The sequence below is a fragment of the Pleurodeles waltl genome, chromosome 4_1 (genome assembly GCF_031143425.1).
Source record: "Pleurodeles waltl isolate 20211129_DDA chromosome 4_1, aPleWal1.hap1.20221129, whole genome shotgun sequence".
NCBI lineage: Eukaryota > Metazoa > Chordata > Amphibia > Caudata > Salamandridae > Pleurodeles > Pleurodeles waltl.
Window position 1 is genome coordinate 476,729,587 of NC_090442.1, and position 26,297 is coordinate 476,755,883.

The 26,297-nt window shown below is 44.1% G+C and overlaps 1 protein-coding gene across 6 annotated transcripts in view; it reads left to right on the plus strand.

Moving 5' to 3' along the window:
* The window catches only part of PPFIA2 (PTPRF interacting protein alpha 2), a 1,804,029-nt gene that overhangs the window by 1,166,844 nt on the left and 610,888 nt on the right, over positions 1 to 26,297 (plus strand). For all 6 annotated transcript variants that reach the window (XM_069228760.1, XM_069228762.1, XM_069228763.1 and 3 more), the window contains one exon: positions 4,088 to 4,309. In XM_069228760.1, the coding sequence (XP_069084861.1) occupies positions 4,088 to 4,309 (222 nt within the window). The remainder of the gene's footprint in view (positions 1 to 4,087; positions 4,310 to 26,297) is intronic.

A 26,297-nucleotide genomic window follows, 5' to 3' on the forward strand; every position in this document is an offset into this window, starting at 1 on the left:
GATCTGGAGGGGTGGTTGTCCTAACATTGGGAGGGCTTCTTTTAAGTAGCGAGACATGAAATACTGGATGAACCTTAATCTGAGGAGGCAAGGCGAGTTTGGCTGTTACTAGATTTATAATTTTCTTTATTTTAAAGGGTCCTACATAACTAGGCTGGAATTTTTTGTTCCCTCCTAAATGTAAATGTTGAGTGGATTGCCAGACCTTCTCACCCTCGCAGTAACCAGGGTTGCCTCTCCTCTTTTTGTCAGCATGTTTCTTGTAAGAGACCTTCGCCTTGGTCAAGTGTTCTCTAGTGGATTGGTAGGTCTTTTGAATTTTCTTACAGAATTCATTCGCAGCTGGGACCGAGCCTCCCGACCTTCCTAAGATAATGTTTTGGGTGCCTACCAGAGTTCAAATAGAAAGGAAAATAACCAGTGGAGGCATGAAAAGCATTGGTCCAGGAGATATAAGCGTAGGTACTGCTCTATCTTCTGTTAACTCTCTCTGTCTGTTCATCTGTTTCCGTATGATAACTGGTAGAATAACGTGAGTCTATTCCAAGTTGTTTCATAAAGGCCCTCCAGAACTGGGAAACAAATTGGGACCTCGATCTGAGATTACAACCACCGAAATGTCATGAGATCTCACTATGTGCTGTGAGCTGAGAGGCTCGAGGAACCTTCTTCAGAGGGATGAAGTGACTCATTTTAGAAAAGGTGTCTACAAAAACTAGGATTGTGTCAAAACCTTGACTTGAAGGTAAATCTACAATCAAATCCGTAGTAATGGTGTGCCAGGGATATGGTGCAGTGGGAAGAGGCTGAAGCTCACCTTCAGAAGCTAATTGTGTTGTCTTTCCCCGAATGCATTTATCACAGGTTTGCACGTATTGTCTTATTTGAGAGATCATGGCAGGCCACCAGAAATACCTCTTAATTAATTCGGTAGACTTCAAAATTCCTTTATGGCCAGCTAAAGGATCATCATGACAGGCTTGTAGCACTTGTTCTTGCAACTCACAAGTTGGCAAATATAAAGCATTTTCAACAAAAGTAAGATTTTTTTAAACGCTTCTTCCTTCTTTTTTGTTGGCCCAATCTGAAATTTCTTGGTCAGCCATGGATTCTCGAACCTTCTTTTTTATTTCGGAAAATTGTAAGGTACAAACAAACTTGTCTGCTGGGATAATTGGAATCTTTTCAGCTTCTCCGGCTACAGGTATATTATTCATTCTTGATAACGCATCTGGCTTGCCATTGGAGGAACCAGGTCGATAGGTAATGGTAAAATTAAAATCAGCAAGGTTTAATGTCTTAGCAGACTTTAAAAACTGAAGATTTTTATGATTGGCGAACACAGTGACTACATGACGAGACCCTAATAAATAATGCCACCATTCCTTAAAGGCATCCATCACTGCCAATAGCTCTTTGTCAGCAATTGGATAATTTCTTTCAGGAGGAGTTAATTTCCTAGATCATAATGCCACTGCGTGAAGTTGACCTGTTTCCTTGTGCCTCTGAGATAATACACCATCAATTGCTTGGTCGGAGGCGTCGGCTTCAACAAAAATGGCTCCTCAGGGTTAGGATGGAAAAGTATTGAGGCTGTCATAAAGGCTCATATGAGGAACTCAAAAGATTCTTCAGCATCAGTTGAGCAATGGAAGGGTACTCCTTTTCTCAAAGTTTTTGAAATGGCAACCACCTTTTTAGAAAACTCTTTTATAAATTGGTGGCAAATATTGGCAAAGCCAATACAACTTTGCACCTCCTTCAGTTTTAGGAGAAGACCAATCCAGGTTTGTTTGAATTTTAGAGGGATCCAAGGAAACTCCATTTTCTGATGACGAATCTCAAGAATTCTACTTCCTTCACATGAAAGGCACACTTTTATAGGTTATTTTCCAACAATTTCATTAGAACTGGTCTCACGTGATCTACATGGTCTCGCAAATTCTGGGAGAAGTTTAAAACATCATCAATGTAGACTACTACAAATTGATCTAAAAACTCTCTCAGAACATCATTCACAAAGTGCTTGAAAGCTACCAGTGCGTTACATAACCATAAGGCATCACTTGGTACTCGTATAGACCAAACCGGGTGCGGAAGGCCTTTTTTCATTTGTCTCCCTTAGCAACTCGAATTAAATGATACGCTCTGCGAAGATCTAGTTTGGTGTAGATTTTTGTATCTTTTACCTGATCTAGCAGTACTGAAATCAAGGGCAGGGGATATCGATTCTTCTCCGTAACTTGATTTAACGTTCTATAATCAATGCAAGTTATTAACTCTTTATTCTTCTTCTTTGGGATGAAAACAAGGGGGGAAGATACTGGGGATTGAGAGGGATGAATAAAACTGTTTGCCAAATATTTTACCAAATATTCTTTTAGGGAACTTGTTCTCCTTTTCAGTAAGGGCATAGATTCTACTGCAAGGTAGATTCACACCTGGCTCAAGTTCGATCCTGCAATCATAAGATCTGTGGGGAGGAAGCTTCTCCGCCTCTGCTTGGTCAAACACTGCAGACAATTCTTTATATTCTGGGAGAATGACAATCTTTTCCAGACCACACACCACATTGGATTTAGTAGCTAAAACTTGAGCAGGAGATGGTGCACTACTTATCTCTTGAGGACCATAACAATGCTTCCGACTGTAACTTGAATTTAATTGGACAGTCCTATTTTCCCAATTATTTTCAGGGTTGTGTTCCGTAAGCCACAGTAAGCCCAAGATCAGCTGGAATTGAGGAGCATCTATGAGATTGAAAGATATCTTTTCTTGATGTCCTAGATGATCTTTCAGAACTATAGGTTGTTTAATCTGTGATAGGACCTGAAGACAAGTTTGTTCCATCCACCACATGAACAGGCTCTGCTATTCTTTTTTTTTTACAAAATGTATTCACATGTTTGTGGCATACTGGGTGTCTCAGAAATTTCCCATAGCTCCTGAGTCAATCACTGAAACCTCCTGCTGCTTCTTTTCTCTGAAGATGAGGTCAAAAGAGATGGTAAGATGAGGGGAAGCAGACTGTAAAGTATTTGCCACTAATTGGGATTCAGGGGCTGGTTGGTGTTGTAAGTCAACCAGGGCTTCTCTCTTGGTAGAATGAGTTTTCTCTTATCCTAAATTATCTTGTTTAGACTTATTTGGGCATTCTCATACAAAATGCCCAGACAACCCACAGTAGAGACATAGGCCCTCATCATGACATTGGCGGCAAATGCCGCCTACCGCCACGGTGACGGCCGCCAACATACCGCCGCTGTGGCTACCAGCTTCCACCCTCATTATGACCCTCAACGGAATTCCGCCCGAAGGCTGGCGGAATACCATCGACGGTCATGATGGCGGACGGCGGTAAGGTGGCGCTGCTGTCAGCAGCAGCACCACACCAGCAAAACCCCGCCTACCGTATCATGAGCCATAATACGGCCTGGCGGTGTTTTGCTGGCAGTAGTGCCACTTTCCCTCTCCTGCCGGAGGACCCCCTGCAAACAGGTAAGTTGGGTTCTCCGACAGGAGAGGGGGATGGGGTGAGGAGTGCATGTGTGAGGGTGTTGTGTGTGTGGGAGGGTGTGTCTGTTTTTGTATGCGTGCATGCGGGTGTGAGTCACTTTGAATGCGTGCATGAATGACTGAATGTGAGTATGTGTGTATGTTGAGTGTTGTGAATGCGCGTGTGCGACAATGTATGATGGTGTGTGTTGTGTGGGCGTGTATGAGTGCATGCATGGGTGGATGTGGGTATGCATGTGTGTATGATTGTGTATGTGTGCACATGTGGGTGTGTAAATGTGGGGAGGGCAGGCGAGGGAGGGTGGAGAAGACTCTGGGGATGAGGAGGGGGTGGGTGAGACCCCTATCACTTAAAAACACTGGCAATAGTTTTCTTGACAGGGTGTAAATATGCTTTGTCAATCATTTAGCATTTCTCATTAAAACTTTAAAATATTTCTAAATTATTGAAGATACTTCAAGTGTACTTATATTTGTCTAAATAGATAACATGTTGATATAGGTATACTACAAATGTATTTTTAAACAGAATAAGAAAAGTAAAATGCTGCTCTTTTTTTCCTCTGTTCAGCGATTATCAAATGGATCTATTGACTCTAATGATGAAGCCAGCCAAGTGGTGGAACTGCAGGAATTACTTGAAAAGCAGAACTACGAAGTGTCGCAAATGAAGGAGCGTATGGCTGCATTGTCATCACGCGTGGGAGAGGTGGAACAAGAAGCTGAGATGGCTAAAAAGGACCTCATAAAAACTGAAGAATTGAGCACTAAATATCAGCGAGATATTAGAGAGGTAAAGCATTATATTGTCTAACTTATTTGTTTTGTGTAACACATGAAGCGTTTATTCAGAACTAGTTATTACTAACCTCATTAAAAAAATCTTTTAAACAGATATTTTTAAGATAACACATTACTGATTTTTTACTCTAGGAGGCGGTTTCACATAGGTTTAAAATTAAAATATACATAATACCACAAAAAACAGATATTCCATTCAGAATCTTTGATCCCATTCCTTTCTACGTGTGCGATCCAGAGAAGTTCCTTCACAACTTCTAGACAAACATACAGTAAATCTCTTGATGAAAAACTGATGGAATTGTTCTCTTTTTGTGCGTCGTATTCATTGTTTGAATGATTCATTGCATATGTCAATTTCAGACAGTCTTCCCTGAGCAGAGTCTTGCTAATGGGCTTACTGGGTCATTCATTTTCCAGAAAATGATTTACAGAGCTTATGACAATAAATGTTAGAATTTGTGTACACTAATTTTCATCGAAGTTTATTCAAAACAAATCTTCTGTGACTGATCAAACCATCGCACTAATTATAGGTGTAACATTTGTAATGTCAAGATGTTCCCTATTTTATCCACTTCTAGAAAAGCTCTGAGAATGTTTTGCAAGATATTTAAAGGAAGTAAGTGCTCCTAAATTTTGTCTGGTAGGCGGGATTTCGATGTATTTGTTGATTTTTATTTTTTTTTAAAGTGGAATGATCTGGACCACGGACTGAGATGAGAAAAGTAACTCCTTCATGCTTTAAGCAGCGATGAGCATGAATGCCGATATGAGTTTCTTGGGGTGACAATGGTACCTTTAGTGAACTATGATTTTAATTTAGGGTGAGGTAGAAAAATACTGAAAATAATTGTTTGTACCAGTTTGTTGTTGAGCTTACTGAGCAATGGTATAGAAATTTAGACCTTGTATAAAAGGTGTAATTAAAAAATAATAATAAGATTCTATGAGTATTTCTAGACTGTTGGTAAACTGAGCAATATGAAATTAAGCATTATTTGCAGTATTGTGCTGTTTGAAGTTTGCTTTGAATTATCAGACGGTTTGATGAAAGTTTAAGACAAGAGGCTTTCTGCTGAAATGTGACATGTTAGGTAATAGGGCCAGAACCCACTAATTTGAGTTAAAAAATGTGACTCCTAATATTTGTGTATGCACAGCATGAAAAATATATATTGGAACAGTTTTTGAACAATAAATGTATACTAAGATGTAGAAATTAAAATATTGTTTAATCCAACGATTAGGAGTTGCCGTTGTTTATTATATGGTTTAACTTATTTTTTTAATATTTGATTTGTATGAGCTGTACTCATCTTTTCTGTGGAAATGGCAAATTTAAAATATAACATTTATAAAAATGCTTAGTTTGTTAAAGATGAAAATTACTTTTGGTTGATGAATGACTTGTATAACTTTGATTCAATACAATGACAGTTTTGAATAGTGTAGTTTGGCCACCACAATGAAACTGTACAAGAGATGTATTCATTTTTTACTGTATTCTGTTTTCAGCATGATTTTCTGAATAATAGGGATATGCAGTCTGTAAAATGCCGTGTCTACATTGTGACTGGTCTGAGAACTGCTGGGAACTGGAGATGTTGCCTGGGGGATTGGTTGATAAAGGTATACTCCAGTGTTTGAAAAGAAGGTTATAAGAGAATGATTTGTACAGAAAACGTTGATTAGGTTTTGACAGAACCTAGGAGTTTCTTTGGTGAGCAAAACAGCTTCCAGGAATTGTATTTGTTGGGATGATTATCTTTCTTCTGTTAGTCGTAAATATGATCAGATTAGCTTTCTCAGTTTATAATTGTAGCAATCAAATAAGGTACAATTGTGTATTGATTTACTGATCAAGGCACACCTTTCTTCAGTTGTCATTCCTGATAAAACAGAAAACATCTCTACAAAGTTTGTTTGACTGCACACTGTTTCATTTTCTGTCTGAATTGCTTTCTTAGATAATGAAAGGAAGCTATTGTCTGTTGGAAATCACACAGGCAAGTGCCTAGATGCATCTTGGCAAATTCAGAGAATATTTGATTCTAAAAGTAAAGTATAGTACACATTTTACAATACAGTGGTATAAACCAGGCCAGCGCAGATATCAAGTGCTACTAACAGAGTGGGAATATCAAGTGATGACTAATTTCTGTGACAGGTAGTTTGGTGCCCCCTAGTCATCAAATAATACATTTTACAGGCTCTCAAATACATCTGAGTTTCATTGGCATATAGAAAAGTTAGATTGTCTAGGTGACAATTGATTTGTTCCACATTCATATTGAAGAGCATTGGAGAGATTATGAGATCTTGGGGAACTCTTTGTTGAAGAGATGAGGGGCTACAGAGAGTGCATGACCAATTGACAAAATAAGATTAACCCCTAGAGTGCAGGCATCAGCCACTGGAGATGTTTGAAAATACAAGGCCTGAAATAATGAAAATGCGAAAGAGGTCCCTGTAAGTTGCTGACTTTGCTACATTCCATAATGACCAGTTGCAAGTGCACTTTTGTTCAAGACAACTCTCTCTTATACATGTGTACTGGGCGCTAGAGTTGCTAAAGACTGTGAGGATTGGTATGTGAGAAGGTGAAATAATAGAGTGTCTTGAAAGAACGTGCTGATTGAGGGAAGAAGCAAAGGCAAGGTGACCTCGACTGTTTCACGTATCACACACACACACACCCACCAGCAATTTTGTGACTGTCTACGTAGGCTAGTGTTTTAGAGCAGCAGCTTAGCCAGTGGCAGAGATGGCATCTCGTTGAATGACTGCTGCTCAAGCCCTCACTCGGGTTATAGAGGACAGCTCTGATGTAGGGTCAGAGACTGAGACTGCAGATATTGAGACAGGATCTGAGGCATAGGACAAAGGCTCAGACTCTGGGAGTGATTTTTCAGTCGGAGGATTTCCATTCAATAACTCCTCTTCCAGTGATTATGAGGGAGGTGATGAGGACAGTCCTGCTGTCCCTTCGCAAGCACATTCTGTGCAACGGGACGATAGCAGGTTAGTCCAACCCACAGAACAGGTTCCTTAGGTGCCGGCTGAGCTAGAGGCCAAAATCCACAGCTAGGCACTTTCCAAAAAACACGTCAGTTTTCAATGTAAAAATGTGATGTGTCCATGTTGCGTTTCCTGTTGTGGGCATTAGGACTACCCACACAACTGAGGTACCATTTTTATTGGGAGACTTGGGGTAACACAGAATAGCAGAACAAGTGTTCGGAGGATGTCTTAACCCCTTAGCTGCTGGGCCTTCCCACCCCCCGGTTGTTAGCCCTTTTTTGGCTATTTGAGGCAGTTTGCGCTTAGGCCCTCATAACTTTTTGTCCACATAAGCTCCCCACGCCAAAATTGTGTCCTTTTTTCTCCAACATCCAAGGGATTCTAAAGGTACCCAGAGTTTGTGGGTTCCCCTGGAGGAGATCAAGAAATTAGACAAAATACAGCGAAAAGTTCAGTTTTTTAAAAATAAAATGGGGAAAAAAGGGCTGCAGAAGAAGGCTTGTGGTTTTGTCCCTGAAAGCGGCATCAACAAAATATTTGCTGTGATAAAATCACCATCTTCCCAGCTTTCAGGAATAGGCAGACTTGAAACAGAAAACCCAATTTTTCTACACAATTTTGTGATTTTACTGGGACATATCCCATTTTTACTATTTTTTGTTCTTTTAGCCTCCTTTCAGTTAGTGACAGAAATTGGTGTAAAACCAATGGTGGATCCCGGAAAGCTAAACATTTCTGAAAAGTAGACAAAGTTCTGAATTCATGAAGGTATCATTTGTGTAGATCCTACAAGGTTTTCCTGCAGGACGACCCTTGCCAAAGGGGCCACCCCCCACACAAAACACACACACACACACACACACACACAAGATCGTTGATGCCTAAGTGGATTCTGCCTCCCATGGGGGCAGATGGGCCTAAAAAATAAATGGCCACCAGTTCTGTGCCCGATTTGGGGGGCAACCCTTGCCAAAGGGGGCACCCCAAAGCACAAAAAACAAAGAGGAACAAAAATAATTCCCTGGTGTCTGGGTGGCTTCTGCCACGTTTGGGGGCAGGTGGCAAAAAAATAAAATAGGCTGATCTGCCCCCAAGGGGGCATAAATGGGCAACACTAATGTCCCCCTTTTGGGGGGGGGTGACCCTTGCCCAAGGGGTGCCCCCAAGACACAAAACACACACACATCACAATCCCTGGGGCCTAGTGGGTTTCAACCTCCCAGGGGTGAGATCGGCGCAAAAAATAGCCGATCTTGTCCCGGGGGGGGGGCTGAAACATCTAAAAACAAAATGCCCCCAGGCAGAGCTTAATTTGTAATTTGTAAACGTGCCGGTGCTCAAAGCCCTCCTCTGAAACACGCGGCTGCTGAATTTAAATGTGTGAGCACGGAATACTGAGGCAGCGTAATCCTGAAGCCATCTCGGGACCCTTCAATCTATCTACAGCCACTCCCTGCCCTTTCAGCTCAATCTTACATCTTTCTGCTTTTTACCTTTGTGACACTTTTTCATTTTTCTCCTCCTCGGTCTTTCCCACATGTGTCTTTTGCTCTCAGCAAATGCTTGAGGCAGTATAATAAGCGCCGGCCCTCAAAAATAAGCACCGGTGCTCAGCACAAGAAACAACAAGCACAAATTAAGCACTGCCGCCAGGGCAGTGACCGTTGCCTAAGGGGTCACTGCCCGAAAACATTATTTAAAACTGAATTCCTGGTGTCTAGTGGGGTTTGAAAGAATGGCCGATCTGCCCCCAGGGGGGGCCGAAACATGAATATACATATGCCCCCAGGGGAGCGAACCTTGCTCAAGGGGTCGTTCCCCAAAATAAACATAAATCAATCCCTGGTGTCTAGTGGGTAGATAGTGGAGCAGCAATCCATTGAAAACAGGCACAGGGAGAACTCTTTCCTTTCCCCCTGTTTCTGTTTTCCACCCCCAACTGCCCCCCGCCCAGGAGAAGGACTCACCGTATACACGCCATTTGCTTCCAGCGCGTCCCCGGCAGCATTTGATGACGGCACTCTGTGAGCACGCTGATGTCATCAGATTGCCGAGGGAGGGGGTCAGAAGGGGAAGCTATTCCCCTTGCATCCCCGACTGGGGGGTTTGGGAGGGAGGCCCACAGGGGGAGCGCTAGCGTTCCCCCCCTGTAGGCCGGGTGCAGGACGGGCTGGTCTCGTCCACGGCACAGGGGAACCGTGTGCAAGGATGATGCCACCTTGCCCCAGGCACCCTAAAGGTTAAAGGTTTGCAGCTGCGGAGGAGCTGCCCCTGGTGAGAATGCCATCTTTTCAGCTTTTCATCATGTAAGCTATAACTTGAGCCTAACCAAACACCTTACATCAAGTGAACATGAAGAAAGTAAAACAAATGTTTGTTTTAAACATCTTTTAAATATACATATTCATCTTTGCACATGTTTCCTCTGTTGGCTTTAAATTCCAGTGCTAGACAAACTTCTGAATGATATCCTGTTCTATTTAGTGTAATCTCACAAGGTCATTCCCCTCAGCCAGTGATAATGTGAACATTTAATGGACAGACCTGCTTTTTCTCATTGAGGACTATCATAAATTTCATCTTTTCATGTCCAAGTTCCATCCGATCCCTTAAACACAATGAGCCTCATTCCGAGTTTGGCGGTCCAAGGACCACTTTGTTGGTGGTGGCGGTCAGACCATCAATAGGCTGGTAGAGAGGACCTCTAAAATATGACATTGGCGATGATGCAAACATAATATGGCCAAAGTTCCACTGGCATCGCCAGAGTGGTCAGACCGCAGCAGAGGATTGAAGGCACCAGAGGCCAGCAGAGACCAAGTTTCCATCGGTCTCAACTTTGCACCCTGCCAATATTTCTGCTGCAGTTGGAATACCACAGAAACCCAGGCAGAAACAAACTGGATAAAAGGAGACACTCAACTCCAGAAAGACATGCTCATCCGGAGCAACCATGGAACCACAACTAGAAGTCAACCTGTTGCTCCTGCTTGCTGAATGACAATGGAATCTTCATTGCCGTCGATGACAGCAACCGTAAGTACACACACACTCATGTGATAAAGTTGTATACTGGGGGGGTGTTTGGGCTTAGGTTTGGGAGCGGGTGTTTGTGCTTTGGCTTGGAAGGGGGGTTTGGTTTTAGGTTGGGTCCTCGTGGGATGGGCCGACTTCTTAGCAGGGGAGCGGAATAGGTAATGGCAGAGAGGCCTTGAAGGTGGAAGAGATGGTCTTGGGGAGTGAACCTCAATATCTTGGGGGTGTCACAGGGGAAGGAGTAGGGAAAAAGTCAAACTATGAGAGGAATGACTGTTTGCACACACGGAGACGGTCATAACAAAAGGCTTTTGGTGTAGAGGGAGTGGTTGTTTGAGGTGTTTGTATTGATGTCTTGGGTGTGTGTTTGTGGGAGGTATGGTTGTAGGTGGTGTGTCTTTTGGGTGGGTGCGGGCGTCTGTGTCTTGGGCAGAGGGGGTGTGGAGGTGTTGGGGGATGCTGGGTGGTGACTGCAGGTATGGTGGATGTGCTACGTGTAGGCATGTCTGTGGTTGTGGTGTCTGCGGGTGTGGTCACTGGGTTGGATGTCTAAGGGCCTGCTGGGGTGTTGTCTGTGGGTAGGATGGGTGTGGTGGCTGGATCAGTGAATGTTGATGTGGTGTCTGCAGGCGTGTCAGGAGTTGTGTGTGATGCTGGAGGTGGTGGGGTGTCAGGGCACGTAGCAACTGTTCTTGTGTGTGCAGGTATGTGTTGCTTGTGTGTGATGCTGGTGGTGTGTCTTGTGGCGCCTATGTTTGGCTGCGCCACCCTTGGATGGTGAGGTGGATACATGCCTGTCAGTGTGTTTTGGCTGCGTTTGGGAAGGGGTATTGGGATTGGGAAGAGGAAGGTGGAGGGGGGAGGGTAGACAAAGGGTTGACTGGCTGCCATCAGTGTGGAGTCTAGAGCCTGAAATGATCTCTATAGGCCAGCCAGTCCACCATGAATACCATCCAGAAACACATTACTCTGTCGTATCTGAGTTGCCAGGCCCTGGATGGCATTCAAGATGGTCGACTGACACACAGACATCAACGTCAGAAGGTCAATAGCTTCCTCACTGAGGGCATCAGGGCTAACAGGGGCTGGGGCAGAGGTTCCTGTGACGAAGGAGTCACCCACACTCTTGGGTGAGTGGGCACAGCCATCTGGGTAGGGAGCTACAGGGAGGGCAGTGATAAAAGGGGGGTGGCAGACAGAGATGGGCAAGGATTATCCCAGATGGGTCTGCCACCACCAGGAAGTGTCCACTTGAGGAGGACTCCGAAGATGATGAACTGGAGCCAGTCCCCCCGTGGCACTCCCCTTGCCCTCCAGGCGACTGGGTCACTCAGTGTCAGTGTCCTTGTAACTGGAGGTCACGTGGACAGAAGCTGCCCCGCTCGGCTGAGCCTCATCTCAGAAACAGAAAGTGAGGTAGGGTCATCACTTTCTTTACATACCATTTATACCACATTGAACACATCAGTAATATCACATCTAGTTTAACAACACCCCCAGATAGTACCAGTTTAGTGCCGACATCATGTCACAACAAGTTCCAATGTGCATCCTTCAATCATGACATAGTCCTACACCAGCTATGCTATTGATCTCACACCTAATATAACATGATATCAGCAGAGCTATCACACTAACCATTCCATGACATGGTGACATGTCCACGTGATACAGGATCCCTATTCACAACAACATTAACAGCCACCAACCAAACTATGGAAAATAGATGTAACAGTTTTCCACATATCACATACACACTCTAAACACATACCAACAAAGTGGCCTGTTGTCATGTACCAGACAAGGAAACATATTGTATAGTGAACACAAAAAAGTATGTTGCACACAAGCCATACCCACCTCATGTCACTGAGTACACAACCTTCACGATGGAAATGTGCAAACATGCAACTACTCTAATTGGCATAACCAAATGTTAGAGATGAAACAGTCCGAACACATGCACCAACAGTGATGTAGGAAAGGGTTGTACATACTTTGTGGACCAAGTCATTTAAGTAATTGCCCTCCTGAGAACATGTAATAGCACTCATATAAGGGCATAATAAGCTCAAAGCATTTACTCACACACAACCACAGGTAGTACATCTACTGTTTCGAGACAATGGACACCTGTCATGTGCATGAAGGTGACATACAGTGCAATGTATCATGCAATCGTTCCATCAATAGCCCAATGACTGAGTGGCAACATTGCTAAACACACATCAGACATGACTAGCCTTACTTCTGTTTGTGGAAAATTTCAGAGAGACAAACCACATCTGTGGCTACCATGACAGGTAGACCCACCAGGATGCACGGCAAATGCCTGAATAAACAGGCCATACTATTCACATGTGTATGTCATCAACCACACCTTCCCCACAATGGTGTCAGTGCAAACAATAGGTTTCCATACAAAAATGACTCATAACAAATGCAAAATAGCAACAGAAAGTATGTTAATAACTCTTTTCAATGTTGACTCATGAAGTAGCCTTTCAATGTAGACATGATGTTGACAAAAAACAGTTGAGATTGATGCTGTCAAGAATGTGTCTTGGCCTATTTATCATGCCTACAACACTATGGGTAAGGAATAGCTGTGGAGCCACTTCCCACCTACAGAACATGAACATGATACTAACATTCATAGCCCTGACACCAATGTATTTGATCCAATAGGAGTCCTGTAATATTTCCATGGTTACCAACATGTAGGATGTCCACTAAGATGACACATTAAACAGGCCTATGTACATCCCTCACTTACCAAGGAGGTTGACCTTGTAAGAGGTTTGAATTAATCATGCAAGTGTGGCATGTGAAATGTAAAATGGACATCATAGCCTCACAGGATGCTGTCACTCATCAGAAACCTTTTGAAAAGTTGGGATGACTTCAAGTTGTCAGACTCTATGTTGCACATAGACATGGATCAGCAGACGTTGGAATGGAAAGAGGGCAAAGACCAAAACAACTTACCATCATGATATTGGGAGTATTGACCTGTAGGTGGAAAGGACAACCACTAGGGTATGAAAAGCTGTATAGTGGTACACACATTTGACACAGTCACATGCACATCATCATATGCTTCTGTACACAGAGGACAACATAGAAAAGCAATATGTCCCTATACAAATTCAAATGTGCACATCTGTGTACCAATGTTGCGGACTGTACATCATTGTGTTCCTTGGAGATCCTTTACCCTTTGCACTTACCACATTGTCACAGCTTAGAAACCTTCACATCATATACTAACCTGTTAAAGGGATGAACATTTGGCAAGTCTGTACTTACCCCCTTGTGGCTGCTCTGCTACCCTCAAATGCCCATCCAACTCCAGGTAGCCCACTGCCAACATGTGGGTCATTAAGAGGGGTCAAGGTCCAACGGGCACACCGTCCTCAATCGGGGTACATCCCCAGCTGGGCCTCTGCGGTATTCTGGGCTCAACATCTCAAGTACTCCCACCGCTCCCTATAATGGGTGCTCCGCCGGCTCTGGACCCTAAGGTCCGCACTTTCTTGGCGATGGCACGCCAAATCCCCTTTCTCTGATGGGCGTTGACCTGCATGGATGATTCAGACAAGAAGAGAATGTCATGTCCACATACACAATACCATAGCAAGCAGGGTGAAAATACATATTAGTGCAAATAGCCATACACATACTGCCTTCAACGTTCCCTTCAGTGAGGGATGACCATCTGCAGTCAGGCTATGTGTGATGATGAGACAGGCAAACAACATGCATATCCAGCACCAGGTGTCAGCTTGAAACATGTGACCAGGCCACAAGCATATCTCTAAACAAGGTATATCTTTCCAATCTTTTTTCGCAGCACATTCACTGATAATGTATTACAGTCTGCAGTTGGGTCAGGGTACATATATCACACACTCACTACTATTTATCAGTACTCAAAATCTATATGTACACATCTGAACATGCCTATTTACCCACACATTTTACCACAAGCCCTCATTCCACCACATTCCCTGGACAGCATTTCTTAAAACATTGCACTTGGATTGAAATTACCTGTTCCTCTGGTGCATCGTAGAGCTGTCCATACAGGGGTGGGACCTCCTGCACAAGCTTTTCAAGCTCCTGAGGGAAGAAGGCAGGAGCCCTATCACCTGCAGGACGTGACATGTTTGCTCCCAGAGGCAGTACACAGCAGCTGGGTTTATGGAGGTCTTGCTGGCAGCAGTGTCAGGAGTCAAGTGAGAGGTGAAGTATGGGATGGTGGTCAAGTCCACCATTTAAAAGAGCGTCACCACTGGCGAACATCACCACTGGCACAAGGCCGCCAAAGGAATCAATGTGTTACAATGGCAATGTCCACCACAGTTGTATCCACCTACTTCCTTAATGACTTCCACCAGCGGAATTAGGTCACTTCCTATTGTCTAGTACAGTAAGTCAGTTTAAGGCTCATATATGGACGAAAAATTTATTTTAAAGTTGTGTCACAAGCTGTGAAACATATCTACATTGTGCTCATGTCTGGCTTTGAGCAAACATATAGCAATGTGCATGAATTATGTACAGAATGTCAAATTGATGTGTTTTAAGATTTGTAACTGTAGTAGCATAGTCAGCATAGCAATTACAATATGACATGTGGTATATGTGTCCCATATAAATGCTACATGTTACTAATGTTAATGTCACATAGACTGTCAGTGACATGCTTTCCCATTTCTAACATAGATAGAGGAAAGGGTTGTGAATGAAGTAATAAGCCATTATGGAACTAGGCATGTTCAGTGTACAACATTTCAACAGTTTCATGTGGCATTTTAGAGCATAATGTGTGACATAGGTATGATCACACGTATGATGTACGGAATGAGTGATACACATGCATTCTGTTTTTCTCCCACATAGTTACCCAGGCATGAGAAGAGTGAGAGAACCTACAGTGTACCATCCAATAGCAGACCATGGAGAAATGACATGTGATTCAGATGTAATGCCTGGATAGGTATACAATCTGTTGTCAGTTAGAGATAGATCTGATGCCTGCATTCATAAGCTCAGTAGCATACCACCCATCGTGCATGTTATGTCAGTGCTGCATTTCCTGACCACAGGCTCCTTTCAAAATACAGTGACCCTAACTGCAGGGATGTCACAGCTTAAGTTCAGTCTGGTCTTGAAGGCTGTACTGTCTGCATTGTTGAAACACCTGGACAGCTACATCAGATTTCCACAACGTGACGATTCAGCCTATGTAAAGGCAGATTTCTATGCTTTTGGACACATTCCACATGTGGTTGGAGCCATAGATGGCACTCATATAGCTTTGATGCCCGCAAAAGCCAATGAACAGGTATATAGGGACAGGAAAAACTTCCACTCCATCAATGTCCAAGTGGTCTGTTTGGCTGACTTCTAAATTTTACAAGTTTGTGCGATGTACCCGGTGTCAGTCCATGATTACGTCGTCATACGGAACAGTAAAATCCCACTGAGGATGTCACAACAATACACAGAGGGCCTGGCTAGTTGGTAAGTCACATATGTCATGTGTGCCTGTAACTTTTATCTGCTAACTAATGTGTGAATGTGCATTACTTAGGTTTGCCTTTCTAAACTCTTCCTTGCAGGGGACTCTGGTTTCCCAAACCATCCCTGGTTGTTGACACCAGTGAGGTACCCAACCATGCCAGAGGTAGTCCGCTTCAGTGAGGCCCAGGGAAGAACAAGGTGTGTCATGGAGATGACATTTGGTTCTCCTGAAGGCAAGATTCTATAGCATCGATAAGTCTAGTGGAGCCCTCCTCTACTCACCCACCAAAGTATGTCAAATTATTATTGCCTGCAGCATGCTCCACAACCCTTCGCCCTGAGATGTCAAATTCCTTTAATACCAGATGGTGCGGGGAGCCAACAGTTCCAGTGGGTAAGAATGCAGATGTGCAAAGTGAGGATGAGAATGATAGGGATGAAGCTGGAGACATCAGGACAGATCTCATCAATCAGTACTTTACCTGACTTTAGGTATGTTATGTAATTTTAGTTCCTCAGTGGGGTATTGGTGGGGTTAGGGATGCTTGATAAGGGTCTTAGTATAGCCATCAGAAAGGTCATAAGTAGCTTTCAACACATAACTCTGATGTGCATGCAGAATGTTACACAGAGCAGGGTGCGGGATTTTGATCACCTTAATGTTATTTTCTCACAATGCACAGTCTGAGTCACCATTGTATATGGGAATTGGCTGTATGATGTTTTAGTTTCAATGCGGCCTATGCCTTATGGTTGACATTTATAATTTGCAGATTACTTCACAAGCTCATCCTCATTTGGCAATATCTGACAGTGTCACAGACAGGTGGAATTTGCAGACTGACAAGTGAAGTGGATATGGATTGTACAAGGTAGTATCAGGCATGAGATTTGTGGTGTGTGAGTTCCAAGCCCAGACTGTCAGGTCAGTGGGATTGTAGTGTCCTATTCCACTCAATAGACCAAAGTATGAAATTGGGTTCAGTGGTGCTATGTGTGTGTTCATTTGTCTCTCACATGCTATCCTGTGCTAACCATACCCTCAACCACCAGAATGGTTTGTATTGGTAATAAGTAACTTGTATATAGCTGTCACTGTGTTTCCTCACTGTGGTTGGGAATCCAGACTGACATAGGAGAGTGGCATGCCTACTGATACCTGACCATGGTAAGTGAAAGGTTCCATGACTGAGGGTGTTTGTACTAACCCCTCTGTCTGTATCATGGGGTATGGTCAATTGGGAGTTATGGTATGGGTATGTGATAAGGCTTTAGCCAATGACACATTGAAACAAAATGTTTGCCTCTTGGGACACTGAAAGACTGACAAGTCCCTAACTTTAATAGTATGTGTGGTGGTAGTGTATGACACCTATGCTGATACACTGAAGTGAGCAGCAGTACTTCACTGTGTGATCATTTGAATTCTCCCAACCTGTATATGGGAAAGTTCAATGAAAGTGATTAGAGTAATGTCGATCATTATTATTAACTGCAAAATCTACCCAGATTAAACAATGCATGTGAGATGGAACATTACAAATGTCTTACATTTGAGAGAAACGTCTGTGTGCAGGAGGTCTTATAGATGACATTAACATATGGTTGATAAATGACTCTCACACATGATCTGTGGTTAAGTAGTAATTATTGGGGAGTGCACAGCAACATTTGTGAATTGAATAAAAAATAACAGAAAGGAAACAGTGAAGGGTTCTGTCATGGTGGAATAAATCTTCAGGATAGCTGCCTTTATATTTGGCACACAAATACACTGTCCTTGTACCATAGGAAAATGGAGATATGTTTCAGAAAAGTCAACAGGGTGTATCTGTGCCACACAAGGGGTACCATTCATTAGAGGTTCCCTTCCTGGCAGTGGTTTTGGTCTCTGCATCTGCTTCTCCTGGATGTTTTGAGGGATGTCCATGTTTGCCGGGGTAGTGGAGGGGTCTTCATTTACATTGGCAGGGGTGCCAGAGGCATGTCCTTTCCCTGGCACGGCCTCCATTCCTCTAGCAGCCACAGATGTAGAAGGGGCTGATGTCTCATTGCTAGTGGAAAGGGCCAGCTAGTGAGTACAAAACCAACTCAATGTGGTATTCATGTCTCTCAGTACCACTGCAATAGAAGCCAAGTGGGCATTTTGTGCCTGCCACTGCTGCATGACTTCCTGGTGTTGTCCCTCTGCAGATGCTTTATCTTCCCCATCATGGTAATTACCTGGCCCATCACGCCTTGGGAATGTTGGTAAGCTCCCATGACTTGGGAGATGGTGCCCTGGCCAGGTGTAGCCCTAAGAGCCTCCATCCTCTGGCCCACGCCATCCCTCCCACGCACTCTACCACCACGTACCTCTACTCCTGGGACAGTTTGCTCACTACCACTGGTACCAGATCCATGATTGTCCTGGTTAACAACAGGAGACCCAGGTACCTGTACTGGGGGGGACAAGATGGTAGACACTGTCCTTGAAACACAGGATTGTGGGAAAATGGTTGCCTTTGAGGTTGTAGCAACAGGACTGGGAGGACTCGATGTGGGCAGGGTGAGGCTCACTGTTGTTGACTCACCAGGTGTCCCCCCGATGGGCCAGCTTCGCACTCACTGTCCACACATCCAGGGGTGTATTCCTCACTGAGGGCTTCATTCAGAGAGGTAGTGTCAGCCTCGGATGTCCTTTCCATCGTGACATTGGGTAGGTTACCTCTAGGAGAAGTGGAACACACAGTTGCTGTAAGTAATGCAACAAGTGATATCAAAGTTTGACCACAAGACATGCTGTTACATACACACAAGGCGTTCACTTGATCTCCTGATTTGACAATGTCACCTGCTTCCACATCTTGGTTATGTCTATATGGGACACAGTGATTTCCAATTGCATATACCTTGCTACAGGATGTCGGAATGTCTTGGTGGGTAGATGACTGTTCATTGATTCATATATTGTCAGAATGATAACTTGATATGTTAAAGTGATCTCCAAGTAAAGTGTATAGCACCATTGAGTCACCTAACAGCTGCAAAATGTACAATGGTAACAGAGCTGCCCAAAGTATAGGTGTAACCATTATTCCTGGCCCTCTGTACTGGTGTACTCCAAGTACATCCAGCTTCCTATATTGGTGTCCCCCAAGGTGAGTATATGACATTGTTTGGCTATTGATTTAAAGGCCAGGTTTGTACGTAACACAGATGTAGCTGTGTGTTGCTTTTACAGGTTCTGGCAGATGACCATAGCATCGCTGTCAATGCCATGGAATGTATAATAGAGGAGGAGACAGGTGGGTTGAATTGATTGTCAGTTTCACATGCAAGGCTATTAACTTGTAGTACATAGTTCTGGTTTCTTTAATGGTAGTATAGTGCATGCTGGGAGTTGTAGTGCTGTCAGACTCTGTACTACCCATGCCGTACACAGACAGTGAGCCCCCAGTTGAGTTTAGTTGACATTCGGTATGCCATAGAGGGGTATTTGAACTTTTGGACACAGGAGTGGTGAGTGGATTGGCTGTTAAGGTGGCTAAAGGTGATCAGTAAGCATGCAGGACAATTCAGTTTGGTGACAGTTGTTGAATTTTGACTTACCCAACTCCACTCCCCCGAGAATTCCTGTCAAGCCCTCAGGATGAAAGATGTCCAAGACCTGCTCCTCCCATGATGTGAATTGTGGGGGAAGAGGTGGGGGCCCACCGCCAGTCTTGAGTACTGCCAGTTGGTGCCTTGCAGCCATGGAACATACCTTCCCGCCTGAGGTCCTTCCTCCTCTTCCTGATGTCCTCCTTTGTGTGTGGGTAGCTGCCTACAGAAGTGAGCCTATCGACTATTCTTTGCCACAGCTCTATTTTCCTGCCAATAGATGTTTGCTGGACTTATGCTCCAAATAGTTGTGGCTCTACTCTGATGATTTTATCCACCATGACCCTCAATTCATCATCAATGAAATGGGGATGTTTTTGGGGGACATGATAGTGGTGGCCAAGATGGTGCGGAAGAATGAAATAATTAGGTGAATCAGTGGTGATGAGGCGTGGATGCTGTGATGTGATTTGTTGACCGGTGGTGTTGAATGTGTGCAATAAATCTATGTGTTGTGTGTGTTATTCAGGTGTGGGATGAGTTCTATGTGAAGTTTGTAGGGGTGTCTATTCTATGGTTGATAAATATTTTTGTGCGGCCTCTATCTCGCTGTGTCTGGTGTTCTGGTTGCAAAGGATTGTGGGGTGAGTAGGTGTGTGGATGTGTGTCAGGTGTAGGGTTTTCAAACTATCCAGTCTGGTGTGGTGTATTACTGAAGTAACCGCTGACCATCATGGTTCGCACCGCCATTGGCGTTCAACCATGGCAGTAGCGCTATAGGGATTTGTGGGTCGTAATGCGATCTGAGGTTTTTTGGTGGGCTGATGGTGCTGGTGGTGGTACTGCCCCTATCCCGCCCTCGAATGCACTGGCGGTTTTGTGGTTCTGGCTGTCTTTTGGCAGACTTGGCTGTGTAACTCGTAATACAGCATTCTGTATGACCACCAATATGGCGGTCTTTTGGTGGCCGCCACCGCAGTGGTCTTACCGCCAGACTGCCAAACTCGTAATGAGGCCCATAATCTCACTCTGAAATTAGCAAATAAACTTTGTATGTCTTAAGCTGCCATGTTTTTAAGATTGTGAAGAAAAACTAAACTATGGGGAACAGATGTAAATATGTTACAGAAAATATTTGCAGGTATAAAATATATTACGATATTCTTATATTAGCACTGCAGCAATGGAACATTTTACAGTTCTGTCACTAAACAACTTTCAAAATTTAAATTTCTTATGTGGCATTGTTGAAGCACATTTATTTTGTTTAATTGAATACTTCACCATTGTGATGCAGTGGAAGTAAAAAAAAAACGGAAGTAAATTTTTTTGAAAACTGACATTTATGCTGCCCATTGTCAATACATCACGTAAAGGAGTTGTAAACACTTGTGCTAATAAATGAATTACTTTATCACTATCTTTTCAGATGTTCCATTAAGAGTGCGTATGCAACTGGATTCTGAACTATTTTGGATTCGTTCTTCTATTGTAGTACTATGGTTGGCAGAGTCCTTCATACCCTCCTCTGTGGCATGACAAAATAGATCCTTCAGCATTTATCACAGTTCTTTAAAATGGTTCTTCATTTTCTGTCCTCCCTTTTTATTAGTCATTTTTTCCAAATTATATATTTTCTTCTGAGTTATCACATGTAGCAATGGGAGATAATGATACACCTCTGACTGAGCAATGGATTCCTGTTATCTTCTGTTCTAGCTTTTAGCAGTGTTGAATACTACAGCCATAAAGCTGAAACATGTCTAACGTGAAGCATGGTTATCTCACACAAAAGGACGTATTGAAATGCTTTTTGAGAGGAGGTTGAGTTTGATAGTGGAGGCAAAATGCCCAGACTTTATGCTATTGGAACCCTTTACCTTGTGGCAGATGAGATTATATCGCCCTTAATTAGTTGAGATGGCTGAAATTAGTCTCATAAAATATACAAAGTGCAGATACACTGCAAAGTAAGAGGCTTTTTAGTAAGGTAATTATTTCAGTAGTGCTCCTTTTGTTAACTAACCTGAAGTTTTTAGTGTGGGACATTTTGTTTAATGCATGCATAATTCCAGGATGTTTGTTTAAGAGCTACACAGTAGATGTTCTATCTTTGGTGTTTCTGATAACACATGCACCGCTTTTTCACCTGATTTCTTTGGCTATGGTATTGGGATTATATATAAAAAGCCAAGAATACAAAAAATTACCAAATATGTGAAATGCAAGATAATGTTGTTGAGCAAATGCATGAAAATCAGTATTTATTAAGCCATTGAGTGAAAAAGCACAATGCAACAAAGCCATTGCAAATAACCAGGTCCATATACATGATTGTACGTTTTGCAGTATTACTGGAAATATGCGTCTTCATATATGTGCCATTTATTAGTTCACAATGAAAAATACAGTGGCAAATCAAACAAGACATTGTCCTTGTTACACAGGTTTTACAGAAGCAAAACAAAAATCAAATAGATAATATTTTTCTTCAGGGTTACATACATGAGCTAACTGGAGATGCAATTAGTGCTAGTGATGCATACCCACAGCTAACAGTGCCAATCTATTTAATATTAACATGTATACAACCATCTGTTAGCGGATATAGGAAAGAGTGTCTCTTCATGTAAGAGAATCCTACTGGTGTACTTTATCAAAAAGTGTGATAAGGGCATATACATTTTCGAAAGCAGGAAGTTCTAAATAAAATTGATCCTTCCGGGGGTACCCAGCTAAATAGATGCTTTAACATTTGGTAGAGAAGAGGTATGCCTTTTTCAAGGGGTGAACATTTGTAAAAAGTGCTTGGTTCCTCTGGATGTAAAGGCCAGTGGACTAGTGACTAGTGATGATCACCCCCACAGACATTTAGGGCCGTATGTACGAACACGTTTTTCCATAGACACAGAATGGGTAAAAAACCTTTGCTACATCTGGCCCTTAGGCCCTTATTAGAAGATCGCCAAACTTGCACCGCCAACTGACCACCAATGCGGCCAAAATACTGCCAGCCCTATTACAAGTTTGCCACCGGCCCAGCAGGAAACAGGGCCTTAATATTGAATCTGGCAAATAATTTGGGCATTGGAAAGTGCAACAGGGCTGTCCATGGGTGCCCCTGCACTGCCCGTTCCAAGCGCATGGGCAGTGCAAGGGCCCCCAGGCGGCCTCCGATTCCTCCACTCCCCAAACCTTCCCATGGCAGTCCAACCAACATGAAAAGGCTTGCAGATTGGGGAGTCGTAATCCCCAGGGCGGCGCTGCATGCAGTGCCACCCTGGCGGATTGCAACCACCGAGACTGCTAGGCTGCCGGCTGGTGGCAACCTGGCAGTGTTGGCGGTCGGACCGCGGCGGCTCCACCACGGTCGTAATGTGGCCGTTGGACCACCACTACGGCAATGGTCCGACCACCACCGCGAGTCTGGCGATTTTAAGACCGCCAGACTTGTTGTGAGGGCCCATCTTGCCTGCCATGTTAGCCCCATTTTTACTTGTGTGTCAGTTTATTTTTGCCTGTCTCACTGGGATCCTGCTAGCCAGGACCCCAGTGCTCATAGTTTGTGGCCTGAATGTGTTCCCTGTGTGGTGCCTAACTGTGTCACTGAGGCTCTGCTAATCAGAACCTTAGTGCTTATGCTCTCTCTGCCTTTAAAATTGTCAATGCAGGCTAGTGACCTTTTTCTTCAATTCTAATTGGCACACTGGGACACCCTTATAATTTCCTAGTATATGGTACCTAGGTACCCAGGGTATTGGGGTTCCAGGAGATCCCTATGGGCTGCAGCATTTCTTTTGCCACCCATAGGGAGCTCAGACCAATATTACACATGACTGCCACTGTAGCCTGAGTGAAATAACGTCCACGTTATTTCACAGCCTTTTTAAATTGCACTTAAGTAACTTATGAGTCACCTATATATCTAACCCTCACTTGATGAAGGTTAGGTGCAAAGTTACTAAGTGTGAGGACAACCTGGCACTAGCCAAGGTGCCCCCACATAGTTCTGGGCAATTTCCCCGGATTTTGTGAGTGCAGGTACACCATTACACGCGTGCACTACATATAGGTCAATACCTATATATAGCTTCACAATGGTAACTCCGAATATGGCCATGTAACATATCTAAGATCATGGAATTGCCCCCCCATGCCAAATCTGATATTGGGGTGCCATTCCCATGCATCCCTGGGGCTCCAGCATGGACCCCGGGTACTGCCAAACCAGTTCTATGGAGTTTTCACTGCAGCTACCGCTGCTGCCAACCCACAGACAGACTTCTGCCCTTCTGGGGTCTGGGCAGGCCAGTCCCAGGAAGGCTGAACAAAGGATTTCCTCTGATAGAGGGTGTTACACCCTCTCCCTTTGGAAATAGGTGTTAAGGCCTGGGGAGGAGTAGCCTCCCCCAGCCTCTGGAAATGCTTTTAAGGGCAGAGATGGTGGCCTCCGTGCATAATTTTAGTCTACACCGGTTCAGGGATCCCCATCCCATGCTCTTGCGTGAAACTGGACAAAGGAAAGGGGAGTGCCCAGAGCTCCTCCAGTGTGACCCAGACCTCTGCCATCTTGAATGCAGAGGTGTGAGGGCACAATGGAGGCCTCTGAGTGGCCAGTGCCAGCAGGTGACGTCAGAGACCCCTCCTGATAGGTGCTTACGTGAGTAGTGGCCAATCCTCCTCTGAGGGCTATTTAGGGTCTCTCCTGTGGGCTTCTCTTCAGATAACGAATGCAAGAGGTCACCAGAGTTCCTCTGCATCTCCCTCTTCGACTTCTGCCAAGGATCGACCGCTGACTGCTCCAGGACGCCTGCAAAACTGCAACAAAGTAGCAAGAAGACTACCAGTGACATTGTAGCGCCTAATCCTGCCGGCTTTCTCGACTGTTTGCTGGTGGTGCATGCTCCGGGGGCTGTCTGCCTTCACCCTGCACTGGAAGCCAAGAAGAAATCTACTGTGGGTTGAAGGAAACTTCCCCCTGCTAACGCAGGCACCAAACTTCAGCTTCACTGGTCCTCTGGGTCCCCTCTCATTGTGACGAGCGTGGTCCCTGGAACACAGGAGCTGGACCCAAGTGACCCCGACAGTCCAGTGGTCCATCTGTCCAAACTTGGTGGAGGTAAGTCCTTGCCTCCTCCTGTGTACTGCATGAACTGCAGCTCCTAGGGCTTCCGTGCACTTTTGCAAGGAATCCTTCATGCACAGCCCAGGTCCCCAGCACTCCGTCCTGCATTGCTCAACTCGCTGAGTTGACCACCAGCTTCGTGGGACCCTCCTTTGTAGTGTTGAGATGACCGCCGTGCACAGTTTTCTTGAACCCGTGTTCAAGTACTTCTGCGGGTGCTGCCTGCTTCTGCGTGGGCTCTCTGTGTTGCTGAGCACCCCCTCTATCCCCTCCTCCAAGGGGCGACCTCCTGATCCTTCCTGGGCATAGGCTGCACCCATTTTCTTCAACCCCGACCTTTGCAACTAGCAAGCCTTGTTTGCAGTCTTTCTGCGTGGAAACAACTCTGCATCTTCCAGCACGCCATGGGACATCTTCTGTGCAAAGGAGAAGTTCCTGGCATCTTCCGTTGTTGCAGAATCTTCAGCTCCTTCCACCCGGAGGCAGCCATTTTGCACCTTCATCCGGGGTTTAGTGAGCTTCTGCCCCCCTGGACACTTTTGTGACTCTTGGACTTGGTCCCCTTCCTTTGCAGGTCCTCAGTCCAGGAATCCGTCTTCAGTGCTTTGCAGTCAGTTATGGTCAGGTAACTTTACTCCTACTTTTCAGGGTCTTGGGGTGAGGTATCTTGGACACCCTTAGTATTTTCTTACACTCCCAGTGACCCTCTACACACTACACTAGGCCTGGGGTCCCTAACTGGTTTGCATTCAACTTTCTTAGTATATGGTTTGTGTTTCCCCTAGGCCTATTGCATCCTATTGTATTCTACAGTGTTTGCACTACTTTTCTAACTGTTTACTTACCTGATTTTGGTTTGTGTGTACATTTTGTGTATTTTACTTACCTCCTAAGGGAGTATATCCTCTGAGATATTTTTGGCACATTGTCACTAAAATAAAGTACCTTTATTTTTAGTAGCACTGAGTATTGTGATTCTTACGATATAGTGCTATATGAAATAAGTGGTATAGTAGAAGCTTTGCATGTCTCCTAGTTCAGCCTAAGATGCTCTGCTATAGCTACCTCTATCAACCTAAGCTGCTAGAACACTACTAATCTACTAATAAGAGATAACTGGACCTGGCACAAGGTGAAAGTACCATCAGGTACCCACTATAAGCCAGGCCAGCCTCCTACATTGGTGGTGCAGCGGTGGGATAAGTACTTGTAACTGCTTCACCACTTTGTCGTTTCTGCTTTTCATAAGAAAAACATATTCCAAATACTTAAAAATATACACAGTTAACCTAAACAGTTTAACTTTCTTTCTACAAATTTCTAAAAAGTTTCTGAAAAGTTTTCAAAAGCTTTGAAAAGTTGAAAAAGTTTTTTTCTTTTCTCTAAAAGTTTCTAAACTTTTTTCTCTCTGTCCTAAACTCTTTCTAACAAATATATCTGCAGTAGAACTTACTCCCACAGTTGTCCAGGAAGCCTATGGTAGTTTAAACTTTAAAAGTTTGAGGGGTCTCTGCATAGAAAGAGGTTTAAGCATTGGTAAGAACCCTACCAAAGATCTTCTCCTTAGCCTTCTCCTAGAAAGTGACCAGAACCAGTCTGGCCCATCCCAGGATCAGGAGGTAGAGAAGGGGGGTGCCCAGCAAGAATCAGGGGAGGGCCCTGAGGACTCTGGGGAGGGTTCATC